Source organism: Suncus etruscus, chromosome 11, assembly GCF_024139225.1.
Source record: "Suncus etruscus isolate mSunEtr1 chromosome 11, mSunEtr1.pri.cur, whole genome shotgun sequence".
Classification (NCBI taxonomy): Eukaryota; Metazoa; Chordata; class Mammalia; order Eulipotyphla; family Soricidae; genus Suncus; species Suncus etruscus.
The window spans coordinates 40,838,748-40,859,924 of NC_064858.1; the positions used below are offsets into that span (position 1 = coordinate 40,838,748).

A 21,177-nucleotide genomic window follows, 5' to 3' on the forward strand; every position below is an offset into this window, starting at 1 on the left:
TCTTTCTTTCTTTCTTTCTTTCTTTCTTTGTCTCTTTCTCTCTTTGTCTCTTTCTTTCTCTCTTTCTTTCTTTCTTTCTCTTTCTCTCTTTCTTTCTTTCTTTCTTTCTTTCTTCCTTCCTTTCTTCCTTTCTTCCTTCCTTCCTTCCTTCCTTTCTTTCTTTTCCTTCCTTCCTTCCTTCCTTCCTTCCTTTTCCTTTCTTCCTTCCTCTTTTTCTTTCTTTCTTTCTTTCTTTCTTTCTTTCTTTCTTTCTTTCTTTCTTTCTTTCTTTCTTTCTTTCTTTCTTTCTTTCTTTCTTTCTTTCTTTCTTTCTTTCTTTCTTTCTTTCTTCCTTCCTTCCTTCCTTCCTTTCTTCCTTCCTTCCTTCCTTCCTTCCTTCCTTCCTTTCTTTTCCTTCCTTCCTTCCTTCCTTTTCCTTTTCCTTTCTTCCTTCCTCTTTTTCTTTCTTTCTTTCTTTCTTTCTTTCTTTCTTTCTTTCTTTCTTTCTTTCTTTCTTTCTTTCTTTCTTTCTTTCTTTCTTTCTTTTTCTTTCTTTCTTTCTTTCTTTCTTTCTTTCTTTCTTTCTTTCTTTCTTTCTTTCTTTCTTTCTTTCTTTCTTTCTTTCTTTCTTTCTTTCTTTCTTTCTTTCTTTCTTTCTTTCTTCCTTCCTTTCTTCCTTTCTTCCTTCCTTCCTTCCTTCCTTTCTTTCTTTTCCTTCCTTCCTTCCTTCCTTCCTTTTCCTTTTCCTTTCTTCCTTCCTCTTTTTCTTTCTTTCTTTCTTTCTTTCTTTCTTTCTTCCTTCTTTCTTTCTTTTCTTTCTTTCTTTCTTCTTTCTTTCTTTCTTTCTTTCTTTCTTTCTTTCTTTCTTTCTTTCTTCCTTCCTTCCTTCCTTCCTTTCTTCCTTCCTTCCTTCCTTCCTTCCTTTCTTTTCCTTCCTTCCTTCCTTCCTTTTCCTTTTCCTTTCTTCCTTCCTCTTTTTCTTTCTTTCTTTCTTTCTTTCTTTCTTTCTTTCTTTCTTTCTTTCTTTCTTTCTTTCTTTCTTTCTTTCTTTCTTTCTTTCTTTCTTTCTTTCTTTCTTCCTTCCTTTCTTCCTTCCTTCCTTCCTTTCTTTTCCTTCCTTCCTTCCTTCCTTTTCCTTTTCCTTTCTTCCTTCCTCTTTTTCTTTCTTTCTTTCTTTCTTTCTTTCTTTCTTTCTTTCTTTCTTTCTTTCTTTCTTTCTTTCTTTCTTCTTCCTTCCTCTTTTTCTTTCTTTCTTTCTTTCTTTCTTTCTTTCTTTCTTTCTTTCTTTCTTTCTTTCTTCTTCCTTCCTTCCTTCCTTCCTTCCTTTCTTTTCCTTCCTTCCTTCCTTCCTTCCTTTTCCTTTTCCTTTCTTCCTTCCTCTCTTTCTTTCTTTCTTTCTTTCTTTCTTTCTTTCTTTCTTTCTTTCTTTCTTTCTTTCTTTTTCTTTCTTTTTCTTTCTTTCTTTCTTCTTTTTCTTTCTCTTTCTTTCTTTCTCTTTCTTTTCACTACACCCTGGGATGTGGTCAGGGCTTACTCCTGACTGCATTCATAGAATCATTCCTGGTACTGCTTAAGTCTATCATAAGAGGTGCTAGACATTAAACTTAGGTAACAATGTCAAGTGCCCACCTGCTATACTATCTTTCTGAGCCCACCTGTCTCCACACATACCTAAGAAACAGTGATTCTGCTAAATTGACACACCCATACAGAAAGACCCTTAGAAGTTCTCTAGACTCTGCTCAGAATGAATGATTTCTTCACTAATTCTAGTTGAGCAATACTTTTAACGTTATCACTTGGGAAACTTTTTGTTTGTTTTTAGAGAAAATTTGACCAATAAGAAAAACACATGGTTCTTAGGTGATAAGCATTTTTATGGTGAGTCTCTTTCAGGCATGTAGAACCAGCTACAATTAGACCTCTCATCTTCCCCACCAGGCCTTGAGTTTCCAGTGTAGCATATGAGCCTCTGATGACAGCTGACTTTTAGCAAGCTTTAGTGTCCTGGGTGACTTCCGGCTAAACCATGGGAGAAGTTAACAGTCCAAGCCCAGACCCCACAATGTCTTTCCAATCCTTTCCTGCACATCCCTACCAGCCCCAACTCACTCCAGCCCCCAACTGCAAAACTGTGGTCTCTGCAGCATATTGGGTGTAAACTTCACCTCTGGAACTTAAAGAAAACCCAGAAGAGGGTGGCCCTTCCCTAGAGGAGACAGAAAACAGCACAGACAGGTGAGTCTGGGAGGGAAGCTAGATAGGTAGAGAGTCACTGGATTTGCAGGAAAGTCACTGGATTTGTACAAGGCCAGCAGACAACCCTCTGTCACTACTCTTGGACCCATGCTCATCGTGATCATTCACTGGGTTCCACATTTCATTTAGATTGTTCTTTTACATTTGCTGTTTTCTTTTGTAGTAAAGTTTATGCATGTGTGAGTATATGTGTTGCTAAAGAGCAAATGGGAGGGGGGAGAAAAAGAAAGAGAGAGGAGGGGGAGGGGAGAGAGAGAGAGAGAAAGAGCCTAGACCTAGTAACCCTTGACACATCACCTTCTCCTCTGGCAGACTCGCTGGCAGGTTGAGATCTTTGACATTTGGAAACTCTGGCAGTAGTGTCCCAAGCTTGGAGCGCGGAGAATAAGCCACTGTCTGTTTGCTCACTTCTTTCTTGCCCGTCTCGCTCACCCAAGCAGCTCCTTTCTTGGAATACATCACATCATAATACTGGGAACTTTCTTTCACCGCGATGCCGTAGTAATGGTACCTGGGCCACAAAGAGAGAGAGAGAGAGAGACAGGCACTTAGCAGGTGAGGTTTTTGGGATGAGGAAAGGGTATCCAAGGCCAAGGACCTATCCCCCCTTCTAACCCCAGGCCTTAGGAGTTAACACTCCTGTAAGGCTCCATATTTCTGAGATCTAGAATTAAATCGAAGTTCCAGGCATCAATCAGGCAGGTAAAAATAACCAAAATTGCCTCCTACAGAAAATGTGAAGTCAAATACTTTGCAAAGCAAAAGGGAAGCTAGAAAAATACCCATCTGTATTTTATATAGCCAGATTTGATCCTGAAGGCACAGCTTTTGAGAGCTTCCCCCCCCCCAACCTGGCAGCTGTGGGGACTCCAAAAGAAGAGTATATTTACAACTTCTAGCTAATGAAACCAACCAAAAGCTGGTTGATGCCTTTATCTTTAAAAATAAATTGAATTTATTTTTAAAATAGAGATATTTATTGATATATTCATCACCATTCTGGAGGAAGTGGGTATGACTTTGCAATCAAGTAGATTAAAAAAATTGAATTTTTATCTTGAAATTTATCTTTTATTTTTTGTATTTTGGGCCACACCCAGCAGTGCTCAGGGGTTACTCCTGACTCTCTGCTCAGAAATTGCTTTTGGCAGGCAGGGGGACCATATGGGATGCTGGGGTTTGAACCACATTTGGTCCTGGGTTGGCTGCTTGCAAGGCAAACACGCTACCACTGTGCTATCTCTCTGGCCCCTTGAAATTTAAAATATTTTTTACTTCATTGTCAAAAAGATAAACTCAATGCTTCAGTTCACACTCGTATGCAAAAAAAACAACTTTTAGTTAATGCAAAAATAGGGCTCAATAGTGGAAATGCTTTCAAAGCAGACAGGGTGGGCGGGGGGGCTCTGTTTGGGTTTATAGTTACAATCCATGGGATATGTGCTACAAGCCAGAACCCTCCTTCTGAGAAAAATGGTTTTAGTGAGAGCACCCTCTCACTTATCCTCTCACCTTATCCTTGGCTCTGTACACTGAGAACATTGGGCTACCCTTGCTCAGGAAGGGACAGGTCTTGTGAGACTCTAAGCCCCTCATAGGAATATATACCAGCAGGTAATATCATATGGAGATATAAATACACATAGATGCGGGTCAGGGTCAGGAGCCAAAGGGAGATAGAGATTCCCCAGGTCCCTTCCTCAAACAACTGATTCAGCATATGGGCACAGGGCCCAAGGCTCAGATTAAAAACAGGCCTCACAGGCCTTCCCTGTATATACTCCTGACCTCCAATCCCTGTGGGGGAAAACGGTCACTGCCTACATTAAACACAGGGTGCTTTGCTTATTAGGATATCTACCAGGATGCTAAACCAGTTCCCAATTTAATCTCACCTCCAAGCCTCCCCACCGTAAAGAGGCTTTGTTAAGTACTGTCTCCATTTATTTAGATTAAGTTAAGGAATCTGAGGCCCAGGGAATTAATGAACCTCCCCCAAGAATGATCCTTATGAGTAAGAAGTAGAGGCAGTGAAAATAAACCTTTAAAAAGCTTTTCACCACCAAGCTGGTGGCCTCCACCATAGTGAGAATTGCCTTATAAACATCTTGATGTGCCATCTTCTGGGCCCCAGACACTCTGATGGAGTTAAGTCTGGAGTAGAGTTCTATCACCACATGGCAATGGGAATCAAAGTTCAAGAAAGTGTCACCACTTTCTCACTCATTGAGGGAGATAAGGCCATCAAAGCAGCAGGTAACATTTTCAGAAGCCACCCAACGAAACCAAGCAGCAGAGAAAACTTGAGCACCCCACCTCCTTCCCTCCTCCGTCTGATACCATTCTGTGATATTGCTGCTCAGCGGGGTCAGTGGGTATCTCGTATCTATCTGAACAGCTCCTGGTATGAAGAACTCAGACCCTCCAAAGGTGGTCCAGCTCATTTTCGGTCCGTCTAGTTATCAGTTATCAGGAAGTTCTTCCTGTGTAGAGCTGATATCTGTCTTCTGGACCTTTTACTTCCCAACTGTCATAACTGCCTCTTTCTCTGAAAGGCATTCTGGGGCGGGGGAGGGAAGGGTTCCAGTAGCTGCAGTAGCCTCCTGCAGGTGGAAGGGCTGTTATGACAAGACCCTTTTTCCTCCCTACTTATCTTGACAAAATTCCCTCTCATCTATTACTTTTTGAGTCCAAGAGAGGACGAGCCTCATCTCATGCTACTTGCTGCCTATAGAGTGTGGCTGAGTTCAGCAGCTGCTGATAACTAAAGTAATCCATTCCCAACCCCCCTAATTTAGTCTTTTCTTGTCCTATAGGGTACATCCACTCGTTCTCTAGTCACTTTCCAATTGATTTTGGCAAAAGATTTTCTTTTCTTAGTAAATGGGATTGGGAAGTTTGGTTATGTGTGTTTGGGGAGGGGGAACAGATGAGAACGTCCCATTACACTTCAGTGGGGGTGAAAGTGTGAGGGAGGATCCAGAGGGAAAGGTTGAAACTATACCAAGCTTTGGGAGAAGAGACCACCTCATTCTACCAATCTCTAGACTAAAGAAAATGAAAAACAAACAAACAAAAACAAGTAGTAAATAAAGGCTCTGGTGGGGCCCGTGAGGTGGCGCTAGAGGTAAGGTGTCTGCCTTGCAAGCGCTAGCTAAGGAAGGACCACGGTTCGATCCCCCGGCGTCCCATATGGTCCCACCAAGCCAGGGGCAATTTCTGAGAGCTTAGCCAGGAGTAACCCCTGAGCATCAAACGGGTGTGGCCAAAAAACAAAAAACAAAACAAAAGGCTCTGGAGATTTGCTCTGAGTTTATGTGGGGTGGGAAATGTTTTTATTCTCTATTCTATTTCTGGTCTTTCTATTTCTAGTCTTCTTAGAAACAGGGACCAATGTACTAAAGTCAATGACTCTTCAAAGGCTTTTTAGTTGGAGGAGAAAACCAATCCATTCATTCCCATCTACTCAACTTCCTTTCATCTACCCCTCACCCCTGCTCAGTGATATGGATCCAACCAAGGACCTCACACATGTATACGGCCCACACCCCAGATCCTGCACTCTGAAACCATCCACTTCTCTGTTCAAGCAGCATTTTGAACTAACCACTATGTGCCAAGCACTGGGCTAATGAACAGACACATCAGGGAGACTCTGGCTCTTGTATTCTGAGAATACTCTCTCTTACTAAAGCTGAAGCCCATTTGCAATGCCAGAACTTCTCATTGCAAATGAGACTGACTCTGGAGCAGTGAAAAGCCCTAGAAAGTTATTTCAAAATGTCCCTTGTGCAGGCCTTTTTCCTTGGAAATTGCCTTGAGAATTTCTGAAGGGCTCACACAGACAAGTGAATCTTTGTGTTTGGAAAATTTTACAAAAATGTGTTGTTGTTGTTCTTAACCTAACTTGCAAAAGTCACAGTTGCAAAGTCACAGTCACTTCCTCCAGGATGGTTATAACAGATTACCTTGGAAGGGATCACAAGTCTATGTGGTGGTGGCTTTTGGGGAAGCAGCATCAGTAAATGCTAAGTTAGTAGGCACTGGCCTGTTTTTTACAGTGTTTCAACCTGATAAGGCCCCCTTAGAGCATGGCCCATGCACATTGGCATATCAAAGGTTCTGAAAGGTTCTGTAGTTAGGAAACCTGCCTGCCCCAGCCCCTTTTCAGGGACCACTGTAGAATGAATGGCCAATGTTTGGATCCCCTTCCCCACAACCCACACACTCAATCACCCCAGAGTTTAGTAAAATGCAGATTTCACTGCAGCCTTTGAGGTCTCCCTCATACCTCACTCACACTCAGTTGCAAGGTCCATGAAACCCCTCCTCTTCCCGGCGCACCTCTGCCAAGGACCATCCCAAACCAGACCTCCCCTCCTGGGTTTCCCTAGAACAATTCTCTTCATCTTTATTTCCTTTCTTCAACTGTGGGAGCTGCAGAGATGGTATATATGACTGGAGCAAGGACTCTGCCTATGGAGCCTCTGCTTCAATTCCTGGCACCATATTGACTCCAAAACACCTTTGAAAATGGGTCCCGGAACGCTGTCAGGTGTGGTTTACATAGACAAAATTGTGGCTCATACAGACTGGTGTTAAAGGCCATACCCAGCAGTGTTCAGGGACCACAGAAAGCTGGGGATCAAACCCAGGTTTTCCTTACCACTTGAACCACCTCCCTGCCCTGATTTATGCTCCCACACTCAAAGACTTAGCACCTTGCCTCAGACATGCCAAGTACAACTGAGAATAGGAAAGCAGTATGCCTGGCACTGGCTGGACCTTCCCCTCCATCTACCACTAAGCCAGGGTTAGTACCAGATTCTCTCTGGCCAGATAGACACTTTTAGAAAGTGCCTAGCAAAGTAGCCCAAGTGATCCCAGATGATCTTCAAAAGCCACATGTCTTTTGCTGCTGGTCATGCCTAGAACTCCTCAAAGCCTCAGGTCCAGGTATACTGTCAGATGCCTCTGGGCTAGTGGCCAGCTTTTCTATGGCATGGAGTGGATCCCAGCCATTCACAGCTGCTCCTCTTTGCTCCTCTAGGCTCCTCCGTGTCACACTTCCCGCCAGGCCAAAGTGTGGGGTACCAGGGATGGGCCAGCTGGGTTTCTTACTTGGACTGTCCACGGGTGCCGAGTCTTCTGGTGGTTAGTTGAGGAAACTGCTGCCTTATGATCTGCAAGTCAACAGGATAATCAGTTACCCATCAGGGAATGTGGGTGACACATGGCATCTGAGCCATAGAGACAGTTTTGAGGAGGATAGCACCTGCAGGAGTAGGGGGCTCTGGAGCTTGGAGGTCATTCTCCCCTGCTTACCCCCATGCTCGATCAAGCTTTGTGCTCTACTCTACTGACTCACAATGTAGGGAGGCTGCCAGGATGGGCCATTCTTTGGTTAAAGCCTTCCAGAGGCTTCTATAGCTCAGCCTGTAGAAGCCTTCGATAGCCCTGGTCCTCAGAGAGGTGAGCAGCTCCATCTGCATCAGTCTCTTTCCTGTTCCTAAGATGCATCAGGCTTCCTCCACATGGGGCCTCTAAACTGAGGCTTCCTCGGCCAGCGCTAAGACTGCATCCAGATCTTCCTAAGAGGAGCGCCTTGTCTTCAACCCTGGGAGTCCTAGGTCAGGACCGCTGCTCAAGAGATTAAAGGAGGAGGGTGCTAGAAGCAGGTCCACAAATGACTACACTGGTGCTGGGGACCCCTGGATAATTTATTTTACCTTCCTGTGACTCAGTTTCCTCATTTGTGAAATTGGATGAAAACCCCTACCCTACACTTCTTAGGTAACTTGCAACAGGACCTTGCATGTTGCACCCATTCAGTATGTGGCTAACTGGGTGGGTGGGTTCAACCCTGAGGCCCAGTGATGCCATGATACGAGGGTTGTTGGGACCACCAGGACTACCCTAGCCATGCTTGGTTAGGGGGTTGTATATGGTTCTAAGGATTGAACTTGAAGCCTCATGCTCAGAAGGTAAGACGAATTCCAGCCCTTTGTGCTAATGGTTGAGATTTTCTCTGAAGGCTATCTTTGTTCTCCAGGATCCCTTTCCCTTCTGGGTCCAAGCTGTGTGGACCTGTGGGAGACCCACAGGCTGTCTGCTACAGAACACTGCTCTGCTGGTTACTGCTACAGGGGAAGAGACAGTGCACCTGACATTCAGGCGGGGCGTGGGACTCTGGGGTCCATCTACAGTCTCACTAATTTCTTTGCTTGTGCCTCAAGACATGCATTCACACACACACACCATATCTCTCTCACACACACACCACATTACACACACACACATGCACACACACACACGCACACACACACTACACACACACACACACACACACACACCCAGCATCGTTTGAGCCCACATAGACTCTTTCTGCCTCTGACCCCAAAAGGCTCAGGAGTCTGTGTGTCTCTTCCCAATGGGTGGGTGATGATGCCTCTATCAACCAGCATCTAGAGACAGGGAAGAAGCAGGTACACTGGAGGGAACTGAACTTGGGGACAGGGAAGGGGACCATAGCCCACATCTGCATGATGAGGAGCTCACAGTTTCCAGGGTAGTATTTCCTCTCCTCCAAGTGGAAGATGGGCTGGAGGAGGCATGTTCCTACCACCACACTGGCTGGATCTCATGGGGCACAATACAAACAAACCACTTTGTGAGGCAGAAAGAGAGCCCTAAAAGGGCTAGTCTGCATTGAGGGAACCACAGGTTTGATCCCCAGAACCACATGAACCCCTGAGCACTGCTAGGTGTGCTTCCTACCAGGCAGCAAAGCAAACAAAATCCAACACTCTTGGAAATTAAAAAGGCTTCTAAAAGTGGTTTTCAGGGGCTGGAGAAATAATAGCACAGTGGCTCTGGCATTTGCCTTACAAACGGCTGACTCAGGTTCTATACTCATACTCTATACTCTATACTTATCCCATATGGTCCCCTGAGTCTGCCAGGAGTAATTTCTGAGGGCAGAGTAACCCCTGACCTCAGGAGTAACCCCTGAGCTTCCATGGGTGTGGTTCAAAAACAAACAAACAAAAAAGTGGGTTTTCAAACACTGGTTTGCATATTGGTGCCAATCCACAGAAATTCACTTGCCAGGGACAAGATTGATAATATAATAGGTAGGACACTTTTCTTGCATGGGATCAACTCGAGTTCAATCCCCAACATCCCATATAGTTCCCTGATCACTGCAAGGAGTAATCTCTGGGTGCAGAGCCAGATGTAACTTCTGAGTATTGCCAGATGTAGTGAAGAGAAAGAAAAGAAAGGAAGGAAGGAAGAAGGAAGGAAGGAAGGAAGGAAGGAAGGAAGGAAGGAAGGAAGGAAGGAAGGAAGGAAGAAGGGGAGGGAGGGAGGGAGGGAGGAAGGAAGGAAGGAAGGAAGGAAGGAAAGAAGGAAGGAAAGAAGGTAAAAGAAAAAATTACCTTGCAATCTGAGAAAAAAAGTCATAACAGTTGTCACATGGCCTGAACCAGTTGAACCCCTAAAGGCACAGATGCCCTGAATTCTTCAGGGGTGTTCTTACAAGACTATAGTCCTCATTGCTTGGATCTTACCTTGAAGTTAAGGAATGGGTTGTTCATTTTGCTGTCCCCTTCTCCCCGCTCCCCAAACTGTGGTGACCTGGAAATCTACAGTATCAGATCTAAGGCCACACCAAGGCTGAGGGGGTCTCCTGGCTATGGCCACTTCTATTGACCTTGCCATGTACATCCACTAGGCTCTGATCACTTTGGAAGCAGCAGACCACAAGGGCAGGTCACTGAGTAGGTGTTCAGATGCCAAAAGAGGATGAGAAAAAAATAAAAGAAGCATAGGTGGGAATAGAATGTGCTTCACACTGATTCAAAGTGGCCCTCATTTGGGTTCTTCCTATCCATCCAAGCAAAGAATACAAGAATGTCACTCAAGTTGCATTATTCATAAGGCAAACGCACACCATATATTTATGAAAAGTAGAGACTTTCCTGTATTTCAGGTTGATTGTGAAGTTCAGGTCATTACAAACATCTCATAAAAAAGCTACAGCATGATAAAATAAAGTGGTTTTTCTTATTTTTCTTTTTTCTAATAAAAACCAACAACACTAAAGCATTCTGTTCCCTACAGATAATGTGTAGATAAAGGGTGGGAGTGAGAAGCTATGTGTTGCGGGGGTTCTTTTTTTTAAAAATTAATGTTGGTGGTTGTTTCTAAGATGTATTAAGAGATTAGGTTCTGACATGGCCCCAACATTATCCCAAAGTGGCCTCCATTTGTCTAGTAGAAGCAAGTGGTGCTTGAACTGACTGTGGTGTGGGATTCTGGCCAGAGAGTCATAGGGACAAATCAGCCTGTGATAAGCTTCCTCTGTGGATCTTACCTTACTTTGCAGGCTCATCAGTCTTGCCTTTGAGTGCAAGGAGCAACGTGACCTCTGAGTTCTGGCACCTGCCCTGCCTTTATTTCTAATACCTGTAGGGTGGGATGGGGATGCGGGAAATCACTCCCTGCAACACTCAATAATCACCACAGGTCTCCGCTAAAGCCTAAAGATGCAGGGCTGCTTGGGCCCTGATGTGCTGGAGATATGCAGCACCATGAGATGCTTCGGGGAATCCTGTGATGCCAGAACTAGAACCCAGCAAGCTCCTTTACCTCTCAATTTCCCCCAAGATGCCCCTTTTACTGCTTTCAAGTGAGGTTTGTAGGGACACATGAGGTTTTACTATCTTTATGACGGCACCACTAGTGGCCAAGTCACCCACAACAAGAGCAGGAGACATGGTACTCTGTTGAGGACCCACATGCCATGATTCTTTTGGGGATCTGGAGCCCCACCTGTGTCCTCATTCCCTATCCATGCCCTCTGCCCACCACAGCCTCTCACTTGGTTAAGTCTCATATTCCCAGTGAACTGCCCTGCCTTCAATCTTGCTTTCCCTGAAAGCAGGATCTTTCTGGAAGCTAACAGATCAATTAAATTTTCTTGTTGAATTCACTGGGGGCAGGGCCAGGGGGGCAGGGAGATAGACTCAATGCACGAAGTATGGACTTTGCATATGGGAGACCCATGCTTGATCCCTGGCACTGTGTGGTCCTCCAACACACTGGAGTATCCTTCCTCCTGAACACAGAGCCTGGAGTTCCCTCTGAGCACTGCTGGGTGTGGTCCCCCACCTTTGCTTCCCAAAAAGCAACATTGGGGTCCTTTTTACCTAGGGGAGGTTCTCAAGACCAGATGTGATCTACTCCAGCCTGACTCCAGTTACACTTTCATGTACCTCTTAAAGTTTAAGACTTAAATTCACGGTTCTCCTCACACCTTCCCCGAACTCCTAAGAACTCCTCCTACTTCCCTAACTCAAACCCTATCACTCCCAGATGTTTCAGCTGTTTCTCTAATAAATAAGGGAGCATCTTCGGTGAGCAAATACACAGGTTTGGAGCCAGGGTTGCCTGAGTTCAAGTCTTGGCTTAGGTCCTCTCCCCAACAGTTTATAGGGCCAAGTTTAGTGAAGCACTCCAACAAGCCAAGTTAAATGCTAGTTCCTCCGCACAGGAGGGAAAACTGAGGCCACAAGCTCAGCACATGCAGAGCAGCTGGCTTTATCTCTGCTACACTACATTGTTGCTCCTGCATGAATCCATGAACTCCGCCCGCCCCACCCACACACCCGAGACCTCCCCCCTTCCCTCTCCTAACAGGGACTCTCTTCCTTCTGTGGTGCTTTCCTGCTTTCTTGGCAGGAAGTGTGTCTGGAAACCACAGGATCCCACCTTTTCTCCAGCGATGCTCTCTGTGTTCCCCAGCTGCTGGGGCCTCCACTCACAAAAAGTGGGGAGAGGTAGGGGAGAGGTTGCTGAGAGGTTAGTGGTTAGCCAGGTCCCTTCAGGTTAAACCAACCTGCACTCCATACTGTAGAAATCTGGCAACTGAACACTTCTGCTTCGTGAAAATCTCAAGAGATAATCCAAGAGGTTAAAGTGCTTGCCTTGCTGATGGCCAACCCAGGTTTGATCTCCAGCATAGCATATAGCTCCCCAAGTCTCACTAGGAATGATCCCTGAGCACAGGGCCAGATGTAAACTCTGAGCACCTCTGGGTTTAATCCCAAACCCAAAAGGTTGAAGATCCCCACCTTAACGTGTGAGAATTTATACGAAGTTGGGGCTTGGGAAAGGGTCTTGGGGCTAGAGTACATTGTCTGCCTACAAGAGCTCTTCCTTGTCATCTGCGCCAACATCCCCCAAATTAGCTCCTAACCCACCAGGTCCTGTAGGATGGACCCTGTCTCTTCACTTTCCTATCTCTCTGCCTTCAGATGCTCTGGCTATAAGCTACTTCTTTTAACATTTTCAAAGCTACTAGGTTCTGTCTTTCTAATAGGCTGTTCTCATTTTCTGGAACTTTCTCTCCAGGCCCTGTGTCAGTGTAATGTCTACTAATGCACATTCATATCTTAGCTTGAGCCTTATTTCTCTTTAGACATCTTCCAGAGCTGCATGTTTGGAGTCAGGGAACACAGCTTAGTGTCCTTTAGATGCTATTCTGCAGCCTATGGCTTGCTCAGCACGACAGAGTCCTCCCCTTGGCCACAAGCCGCAAGGGGAACTGGTACTTCACTGTCACCATCTGCCAACTCTTCCTGAGCTTGCAGCTGCCCACATTACTATCTTGAGTTTTTCAATGCTACCTAGTTTGGATTCTTTCAAAAGCCACTCTTCATTGAGCCTCTACTACAGGTCAGACAAGAAGAAGGTGCCAAACAAAACTAGGACAGTATCTGCTCAGGCAGCATCTAGTGGACCACACTGGACAAGTAAAGAAGTCACTAAATCTGATCTCAGCTGAGTGTCGGGCCCAGGGGAATATGGATGGAGAATAGGCAGGAATCATTTCATGAGGGTTCTGTAGGTTCAGTGATTTATGGCTTCTGAGTGGTACTTAAGGGAGAGAATCAACCTGCAGAGTATCTATGAGGAAGGAGCAGCAGAGAGGAGCCTGCTGGCCTGGTTGGGAGAGCCTTAGTAGTACCACGTGGCTGGAGACCGGGCTTGTCAGGCTTCAGAAGGTGGGTGGAGTCGTTTGCAGGTCCATGAGGGTGACTGTAAGACCTTCCGAATCAACCCTGAGTTGCCAACTGCAGACCAACTGCAGGCCAATCCAGGCCAACTGCAGGGCTGTTAGCCTAGAAGTCTGCAGCAGGGGGTGAAGTGGGATTGGGGAGTCTTTGGATGCAAGACCAGAGTGTGGAATGCCAGGTGGCTGCAGGGAAACTGTGTGAGACCACATCCGCTTCAGGGAGGAGACCCCTGCTCAGTCCCCTGCCCTGTGGGATCTATGCAAGGAAGAATAAACAAGCCTTTCCCCTTCTGTTTATTAGGAATTGGTGCCTCTGATCTATAGCCTTACAGATCTTTATTTTAAACAGGGTATTTTGCTGTGTGTTTTTTGTTTTGTTTCGTTTTATTTTGAGATGCTTTCCTGTTCTTCAATAGTTTTTCAAAGATAGAGCTGTTTATTTAATCTTATTTATTTTTCTTTTCTGGTACCAGGGATTGGACACTGGAAGCTCATACACAGGAAACCGTGATCCAGGATTGTGATCCAGGAGCTGTGAACTTAGAGGGAGAGACTGAAAAGTTCTTAAACCACACAGTCCCTCCTGTTCCACCCACCAGCTTTATTGTTGCTGTTTCTGGGATGACTGGGCAGGCTGGAGGGGGAGGGAGACTCTGGTTGGCAGGATGGCAGGAGAAGGGTGACCAGCCACCAAAGAGGGTCCCCCTCTGCCAATCTCTGCATCTCTCTTGTTTTGACTCCTGGTTCCTCCTTAGTCTCTTTGTGGGCAGCTGGCCCCTCTGTCCCCCAGGACTATGGGTCTGTTGGAGAAGAAACTAACTTTTGATCTAAAAAAGTAATTTTTGGTAGCCAAATCCTCTGGTCTTCCTCCCCAAATAGAGGAAAGTCATTTCCAATAAAGAACTAAGAGGAGAGGAGATGTCCAAGAGGGGGAGGGGTTTTGACCATTATCTGCCCAATGTAGGGAAAGTAACCCTTTTGACACTGAAGCCAAGAGAGGGAAGCAAGTGTGTCTTTAGCCCAGCCTGCCAACTTCTGGTAGAAGAAGAGGACACTTCTTCCCTTTCTAAGTGTTTCTTATGAGCTGGAAATCAAAAAAGATTTTTTTTTCTCCTTTCTCCCCAATAACTGCCTGGTCCCAGAACTCTGAAGGCCAGTCCCATGGAGTGGAGTTTTGCCTCTTGAAATGCTGGTCTCTGCTGCTTTTCATTCCCGGAGGAGCCTGGGCTGGCTGAGTAGCACTTTTGTGGCTGGTTCGAGGGGAGCCGGGCAGCTGGATAAATGAGCAGACGGGCAGGCAGCCCTCTGGCTGCCTTTGTGTGGACTCAATGAAGCCTGCCTAAAGAACGCCACACGCTGTTCCAGCCACTGATCTAACATTCCGCAACATCCCAGCTTCCAAACTCCCTTTCATGACTCCAGAATCCCCCTTCTCCTTTTCAGCCCAGGAAGGCGGGGCACAGGGAAGTGGGGGGGAGTAGATGGAGCTTCATGGAATGGGGGGCCAAGAGGAACAGCTCTGGACCTCTCCTGGAGGAAATGTTCCATTTTGTTCTTTAGGAACCAACTACAAGGGCCAATCTCTTCTCCTCCCCTATGTCCTTTCCCAGAACTGTTCTCTCAGCTGAAATATAGCATGCGGGTGACTCTGAAATCATTTGAAGGATGATTCTGGGAATACCTCCCAGTGCTATTATGCTGCCTGGGCCCAGCAGTAATGACAGGTCACCAGGGTCACCCCTGGCAGTCTGTTGGGTAGATGGAAAGGAGAATTGAAATACTAGAATTCAAAGCTTGGAATTCGTGGGTGCCAGGTGTGAGTTCTAGTCCTATGAATTCTTTAGGCTGAGGGTTTTTTTTATTTTGGAAAACCATGAGAGGGGTCAGAAAGATAGTACAATAGGTAAGGGCTTGCCTTTCTCATGGCCTATTCAGGTTTGATTCCCAGCACCCCTTTATGGTCCCTGAACTCCACCAGGAGTGGCTTCTAAATGCAGAGCCTGGAGTAAGCTGTGAGCATCACCGGGCATGGCTGACAAGAGAAAAGAAATACGAGTGAGCCATTGGAGGCCAAGTTCTCTCATGTAATCTGTTTAAGCCCCTGCCCTCCTGAAGATGAGGAAGAGAAGCTGGTACCCTGTACTGAATAAGGCATGGACACTCAGCACTTACCATCCTAGTAAGTCCCAGGAAGAGCAAAGGATGAGAAGATGAGAACCACTACAAAAGGTGATCTGAGGTAGCTAGGCCCAGACTGTTACCTCCAGAGACACTGGGAGGCCTCCATGCCTTACTCAGCAAACAGGCTCAGTTTCAGTTATATTCCATGTCTGAAGTCGGAATCTGACTTCATGTCCACATCTGGTGCTCAGAGGTAGTTGTGGAGGGGGGCTTTGGTGGGTTCCATTGTTTTAACCAACCCCTAATAAACAAAGACCTGCCCCTGACCAGAGCTGGCTTTTGGGAAGCTAAGGTTAAGGGGATCTGTGTCACTTCCTGCACTTTGACAGTATCATATGGTGGTGTAGACTCTGGTGCCAGGGACACATACTCTAATAGCTGCCCAGCCGGTCCTCCTGTCTCACAGCAGAAGTCTTTTGGGACAGGGGAAAAGAAATTCTTTCTTTGTCTATTTGTTTGGGGGGCCACATTCCTCTCTGGTCAGGGCTTACTCCTGACTCTGTATTTAGGAATCACTCCTGGCTGGGGCTCTGGGAACCACATGGGTGCTGGGGAAAGAATCTAGTGAAGCATGCAAGGCAGGCACCTCCCCTCCTCCTGCTGTACTCCAGCCCCTAGAAGTGTTTTTAAAAGGAAAAATGTAAGAAAGACAGTTCAATGACAAATAATGTTTTATATGATATAGAAGTCTTGTAGCTTTACTTAGACATGTACATCTTTCTTTAACAAAAGAGCAACGATTAGTGGCAAGGTTGCCTAAAGGATTTCTAAATGTCACAACTTTAAGTCTAAAAGTGGAAGGCTTACTTTCTTTTCATTTTTCTTTTTTTCTGATGGCCACAGCTGTGCAGTGCAAGGGGTCATACTCTGGGCTCCTTCAGGCAAAGTCCAAGCTATGGCCCTTTACACCATCTCCCTAGACCTAACTGGCTTATTTTAAGACAATCTCATCCCCTTATTCGGGTGATCTGGGAAAGGTTTTTGAAGCACCTCAAGGATTCCACTTGAAAATAGTAGCTGGCCTGAGTAGTTTGACTATGCTGACATCACTCCACCTACTCAATAATTCTTTTGGGGGAAGTCTCCCAAGCAGGGTTTAGGAGTTAGTATTCCTGGAGCTACTTGACCCAGCTATGTAGGCCTGATAGCTCAAATGTTCTAGGGCCATCAGAGCCAAACACAGTGGGAGTCTGGGGACCACATGGTGCCAGGGATCATACTTAGGCTCTAGAATATACTAAATGCCCTTTGTATGGTCTCCCTAGGTACTTGACAGTGTTTTTTTATTTTTTTTATTTATTTATTTTTTTTTTTGGTTTTTGGGCCACACCCGTTTGATGCTCAGGGGTTACTCCTGGCTATGTGCTCAGAAATCGCCCCTGGCTTGGGGGGACCATATGGGACGCCGGGGGATCGAACCGTGGTCCTTCCTTGGCTAGCGCTTGCAAGGCAGACACCTTACCTCCAGCGCCACCTACCCGGCCCCGTGTTTTTTTATTTTTAGGTCACACCCATTGATGCTCAGGGATTACTCCTGGCTATGAGCTCAGAAATCACTCCTGGCTTGAGGGGGACCATATGGGTCTCTGGGGGATAGAACCGTGGACTGTCCTAGGCTAGCACTTGCAAGGCAGATAGATGCCTTACCTCTAGCACCACCGCTTCAGTCCCATTGACAATTTTTTAAAATGTAACCCACTAGGGGCTATAGGGCCACAATTTTCCAAGTCTCACCAAACAGTTCATGAAAGAAATTCCAAAAAATACAAAGAATTTGCATCTGTGGACTGGAATGGAAATGACATCTTAAATCAGGCATGGGGTAGAGGCCACTTCAGAGAGGTCACTGGGAATCTGCAGCTCCTTGCAGGGAACCATCCACAGCAATGCTAAGGGGTTTTCAGATCTCCATGCAAGCCCAGTCTGGTCCCCAAGCTGACAGGAGGAATGGTGACGTGTGTGACTGTGACAGACAGTCATCGCATACCAACTTAGCTGGAAGGAGGTGAGTTACATAAGACACGTGTTAAGTCAAAATTGAAATAATTCTGAAGTTGGTAACAAGAGAGGGTGAGGGTGGGGATGGCAGTGTGTGTGTATGTGCTATAGGAAATTTTTAGAACAATTATTCTCAAAATTGTTCAGAAAAAAGAGCGACTAGAAGGTTTGAAATATGGCTATGTAAAGAGACTCTCTTCAAAAGTTATTAAAAGCATGGCATGCTGTATGGCAAATAAAAATCCCTACCCTAGATAACATGCCTCAAGTCCATATGAACTAGATACTGTTCTAAGGTGACCCTTTGAATAGACATTTTCCAGGTGGAGACCACCACTGACTATTTTACAGAGGTAAGAATTGAAACCTGGAGCTCCTAAGAACCTGCCTGAACTCTCTCAGTCGTGTGTAGTGGCGACAGGATTCACACCCAAATAGTCTGATGTCTTGGTTTTTGTACTGTATTCCAGGAAAGACACTGGGAAAAAAAAACAGTAAAAAACCTGGTGTGTGAAAAAAAAAAAAAAGAAAAAAAAAACCTGGTGTGGAACTGGAAGAATTGTGAAGACTTTGGGGGAGTTGGGCAGAGAGACCTGGGGCTAGAAAGACTGTACAGAGTTATAGTCCTTGTCTTATACAAGGCTGACCTGTGTTTTTTTCCCTGTCACCTTATATGGCCCCCTAAGCCCTGCCAAGAATAAACCCTGAGCACAGAGCCAGGGGAAGGCCCTTAGTCCTTCCAGGTATGGCCCAAACCTGCAACCCATAAAGAAAAGACAAGAATAGATACTGGCATCTGGTGTCAATGACTGCTGGGAGTAGATCTCCATGACAGACCTAGAATGTTTCATGCATCCCAGGAAAGAAGGAGCACAATATCCAAGGATAGGCCACCCCCAGACCAACTACCTATGATCTTAAGCAACATGAAGAAAAAAAAGAACTGAGGAGAATTCTGTTCAGATACATGCACCCAGGCTGCCTTGCTCAGTCTCCCCACCTCCACCCTACACTGCCTCCTGCCCCTACACAGGCACCCTATACACCCCCAGATCCTGTCCTGTTCTAAACATAATGTCTGGGAGAACCTTCAGTCTTTTTGACTCAGTTCCCTCATCTGCACCCACAGCTTGCTCAGACACCTTAATAGAGTAAGCTGGTTTACAGCTAGGTATGAAAACTGATGTGTACTGAGGCACCATCTTATCCTGGACCATGTATTCGGCCATCAGTGGGAGGGATCCAGGGGTCCGAGACCTTGGCAGGGCTTTGAACAGAAAAGCAGGACTGTGTGAGAGGCTGAAGTGCTGCACTCACCATGGCCCTGTGGGCTGAAGCCAGTATGGGACTCTGCCTTATCCCAACCAGCTCAATAAAGCATTGATCATAAACCCTGCTTCCATCTCAGTCTCAGCCACCACTTCAGCTATTCCTGCACCTGGACTCCCAGTTTGAAAGCTTTCTCTCCATTCTTTTAGAATCTCAGTTCCACACCATAGCTGAAAAAGGGAGATGAAATGGGCAGGGCTATCAAAAGATAGAACATTTGCTTCTAAAATCACAGCAGGTAGAGTGTTTGTCTTGTTAGCATGCAGCCAACCCAAGTTTAATCCTCAGCATCCCATATGGTGCCCCGAGCTCACCAGAAATAATTCCTGAGTGCAGAGCCAGGAGTAACTCTTGAGTGTCACAGAATGTGGCCCCAAAACCAATTAAAAAATCAAATCAATTCAATAAGCCTTGGGGGTGGGGTAGGGTGTAGGACCTAGCATGAACAAGACTGAACTATACATTCAAAAGTTTCAAGAAGAGCATGTTCACAGTTTTATCACAATGATAAAAGATACTATACAGAGGTGATGGATGGTAACTTCATTGGAGAAATTGTATTATACTTTCTCCAGAGACTAAACCAACCTGGTGTCCCTGTGCCATGACAAATCACCAGTGTCTGTATACTAGTAATCAACAATCATGTGATCTAGGAATACTATAATAAAAATATAAATAAAATCAAAATGCACATATTTCAAATCGCCGTTGTATGGATGAGGATCATAGCGGAGGGCTCTGGATGCTGCAATGGACCCTCTAAGCGTACCATCAGGGCCAAATAACACTTGGGGAGCTTTCACCAAACATCAGCTTCCCCAGCCTTGCCTGTCCACCCTCCTGAGGGAGGGAGAGGGGAACGTGGGACTGAGATGGAGGTTTAGGTTAGAATGGAAGGAACTTTTGAATAACTGAGACTCTCAGGGAAGATGTAAGGGCAGCCTAGGCTGTATCAGATGGTACAGAGCAGAAATAGGGACAGAGAGTAAGTCTCTCAGCCTCTGGTATCCACAGTCAGATCCCACTGACCCTGCAACCAGTTCTTCCCAATCCACAAATGGGTGCAGCAAAACAGATAGAAGGCCAATCTATGTGGTTTCTATGAGGATTAAAGGAATTCCTACAAGCTCCATGATGACGACATCCTGGGAACATAGGAACAGAGTCACTAGATCATTCCTCCCTCACCATAAATCCCAGAGCTTCTCTCACTTCAGGTCTATTCCAGGGCTTAGGAGTCCAGGATGCATAAAAAACAATATAATCCTCATATACTTTTAGAGAGTAAAAACTTAAATGGTGGTCTCACCTCCATACTGAATCATCATGTGACAATGTAGGGGGGGTCACAAAATTTTGTTTTAACACAAATTTCTTTATTACTTTTCATATCTATTTAAGTTTTGTTTCTGAGTCATGCCCAGTGGACTATCCCTGCTCAGTGTTCACTCCTAGAGGTAAATATGGGGGACCATGCAGCGGCAGGAATTGAACTGGGGCCTCACACAGCATGTGCTCAGCCGACTTATTTATTTAAAATCAATCTATTTTATTTATTTTTTATTAATCTTTTGTTGTTTTTGGAGGCCTTACTCAACAAAGCTCAGGGTTTACCCTGGCTCTGCAATCACAGATCACTCCTGGTGATGCTCAGATCATATAGGTGTGGTAGGGATTAAATTTAGATTAGTTGCATGCAATGCAAACACCTGATCTGCTGTATCACTTCACCCATTTTAAATATCTACATGCCTGGGGCTGTGTAAAAACTTTCTCAGGTAACAAGGGGATCTGTGAGTGTAAAAAGTTTGAGGTATTTGTCTAGAAAAGGTGATAAATAGATGTGATGATTTTGTAGATAGATTCTTGGATATGGCTATTATGTCATAAGTTGGTAATTGCCAATGATGTATGTGTAATTAGCACATGCTAATTGCTAATTAGGATGGTATTAGGTACTAAATACTATAAATAAAAAGGAAGCCTGGGAAGGAACAGGGTAAAAGGAGAGTGGGGCATTTTTGAGCCATGATGGGTTTTCCCTTGCTAAAGTCCTTGATGGGTTTTTAAAATGTTACCACATCAGGAATACATACCTTGGTAAAATGCACACCCAGCATGTAGGAATCATGGGTTTGATTCCTGGCATCAAGAAAAAATCCATACCACCCCCAAAGAAAAGCTCTTAGAAGCCTGCCCTATATCCCTCCACTTTCTTGGAGAAGGGTTATTCCCATGTAAGGGCCCGAGAAATGGGAAGGGGCTCAATTCTGGAGCACCTTTCCATGCCCTGCACAAACCAGCTCAGCAAGCAGCAGCTCCAACAAAACTAGAAGTCACTCTCCCTC

General features: G+C 45.4%; 1 protein-coding gene across 1 annotated transcript in view; it reads right to left on the reverse strand.

The window, feature by feature from the left end:
* RFX4 (regulatory factor X4) overlaps positions 1-21,177 on the reverse strand; it is a 178,487-nt gene that overhangs the window by 90,984 nt on the left and 66,326 nt on the right. Inside the window, exons 5-6 of the mRNA XM_049783113.1 lie at positions 7,360-7,421; positions 2,536-2,749 (exon numbers count right to left, since the gene is read on the reverse strand). Coding sequence (XP_049639070.1) covers positions 2,536-2,749; positions 7,360-7,421 — 276 coding nt within the window. The remainder of the gene's footprint in view (positions 1-2,535; positions 2,750-7,359; positions 7,422-21,177) is intronic.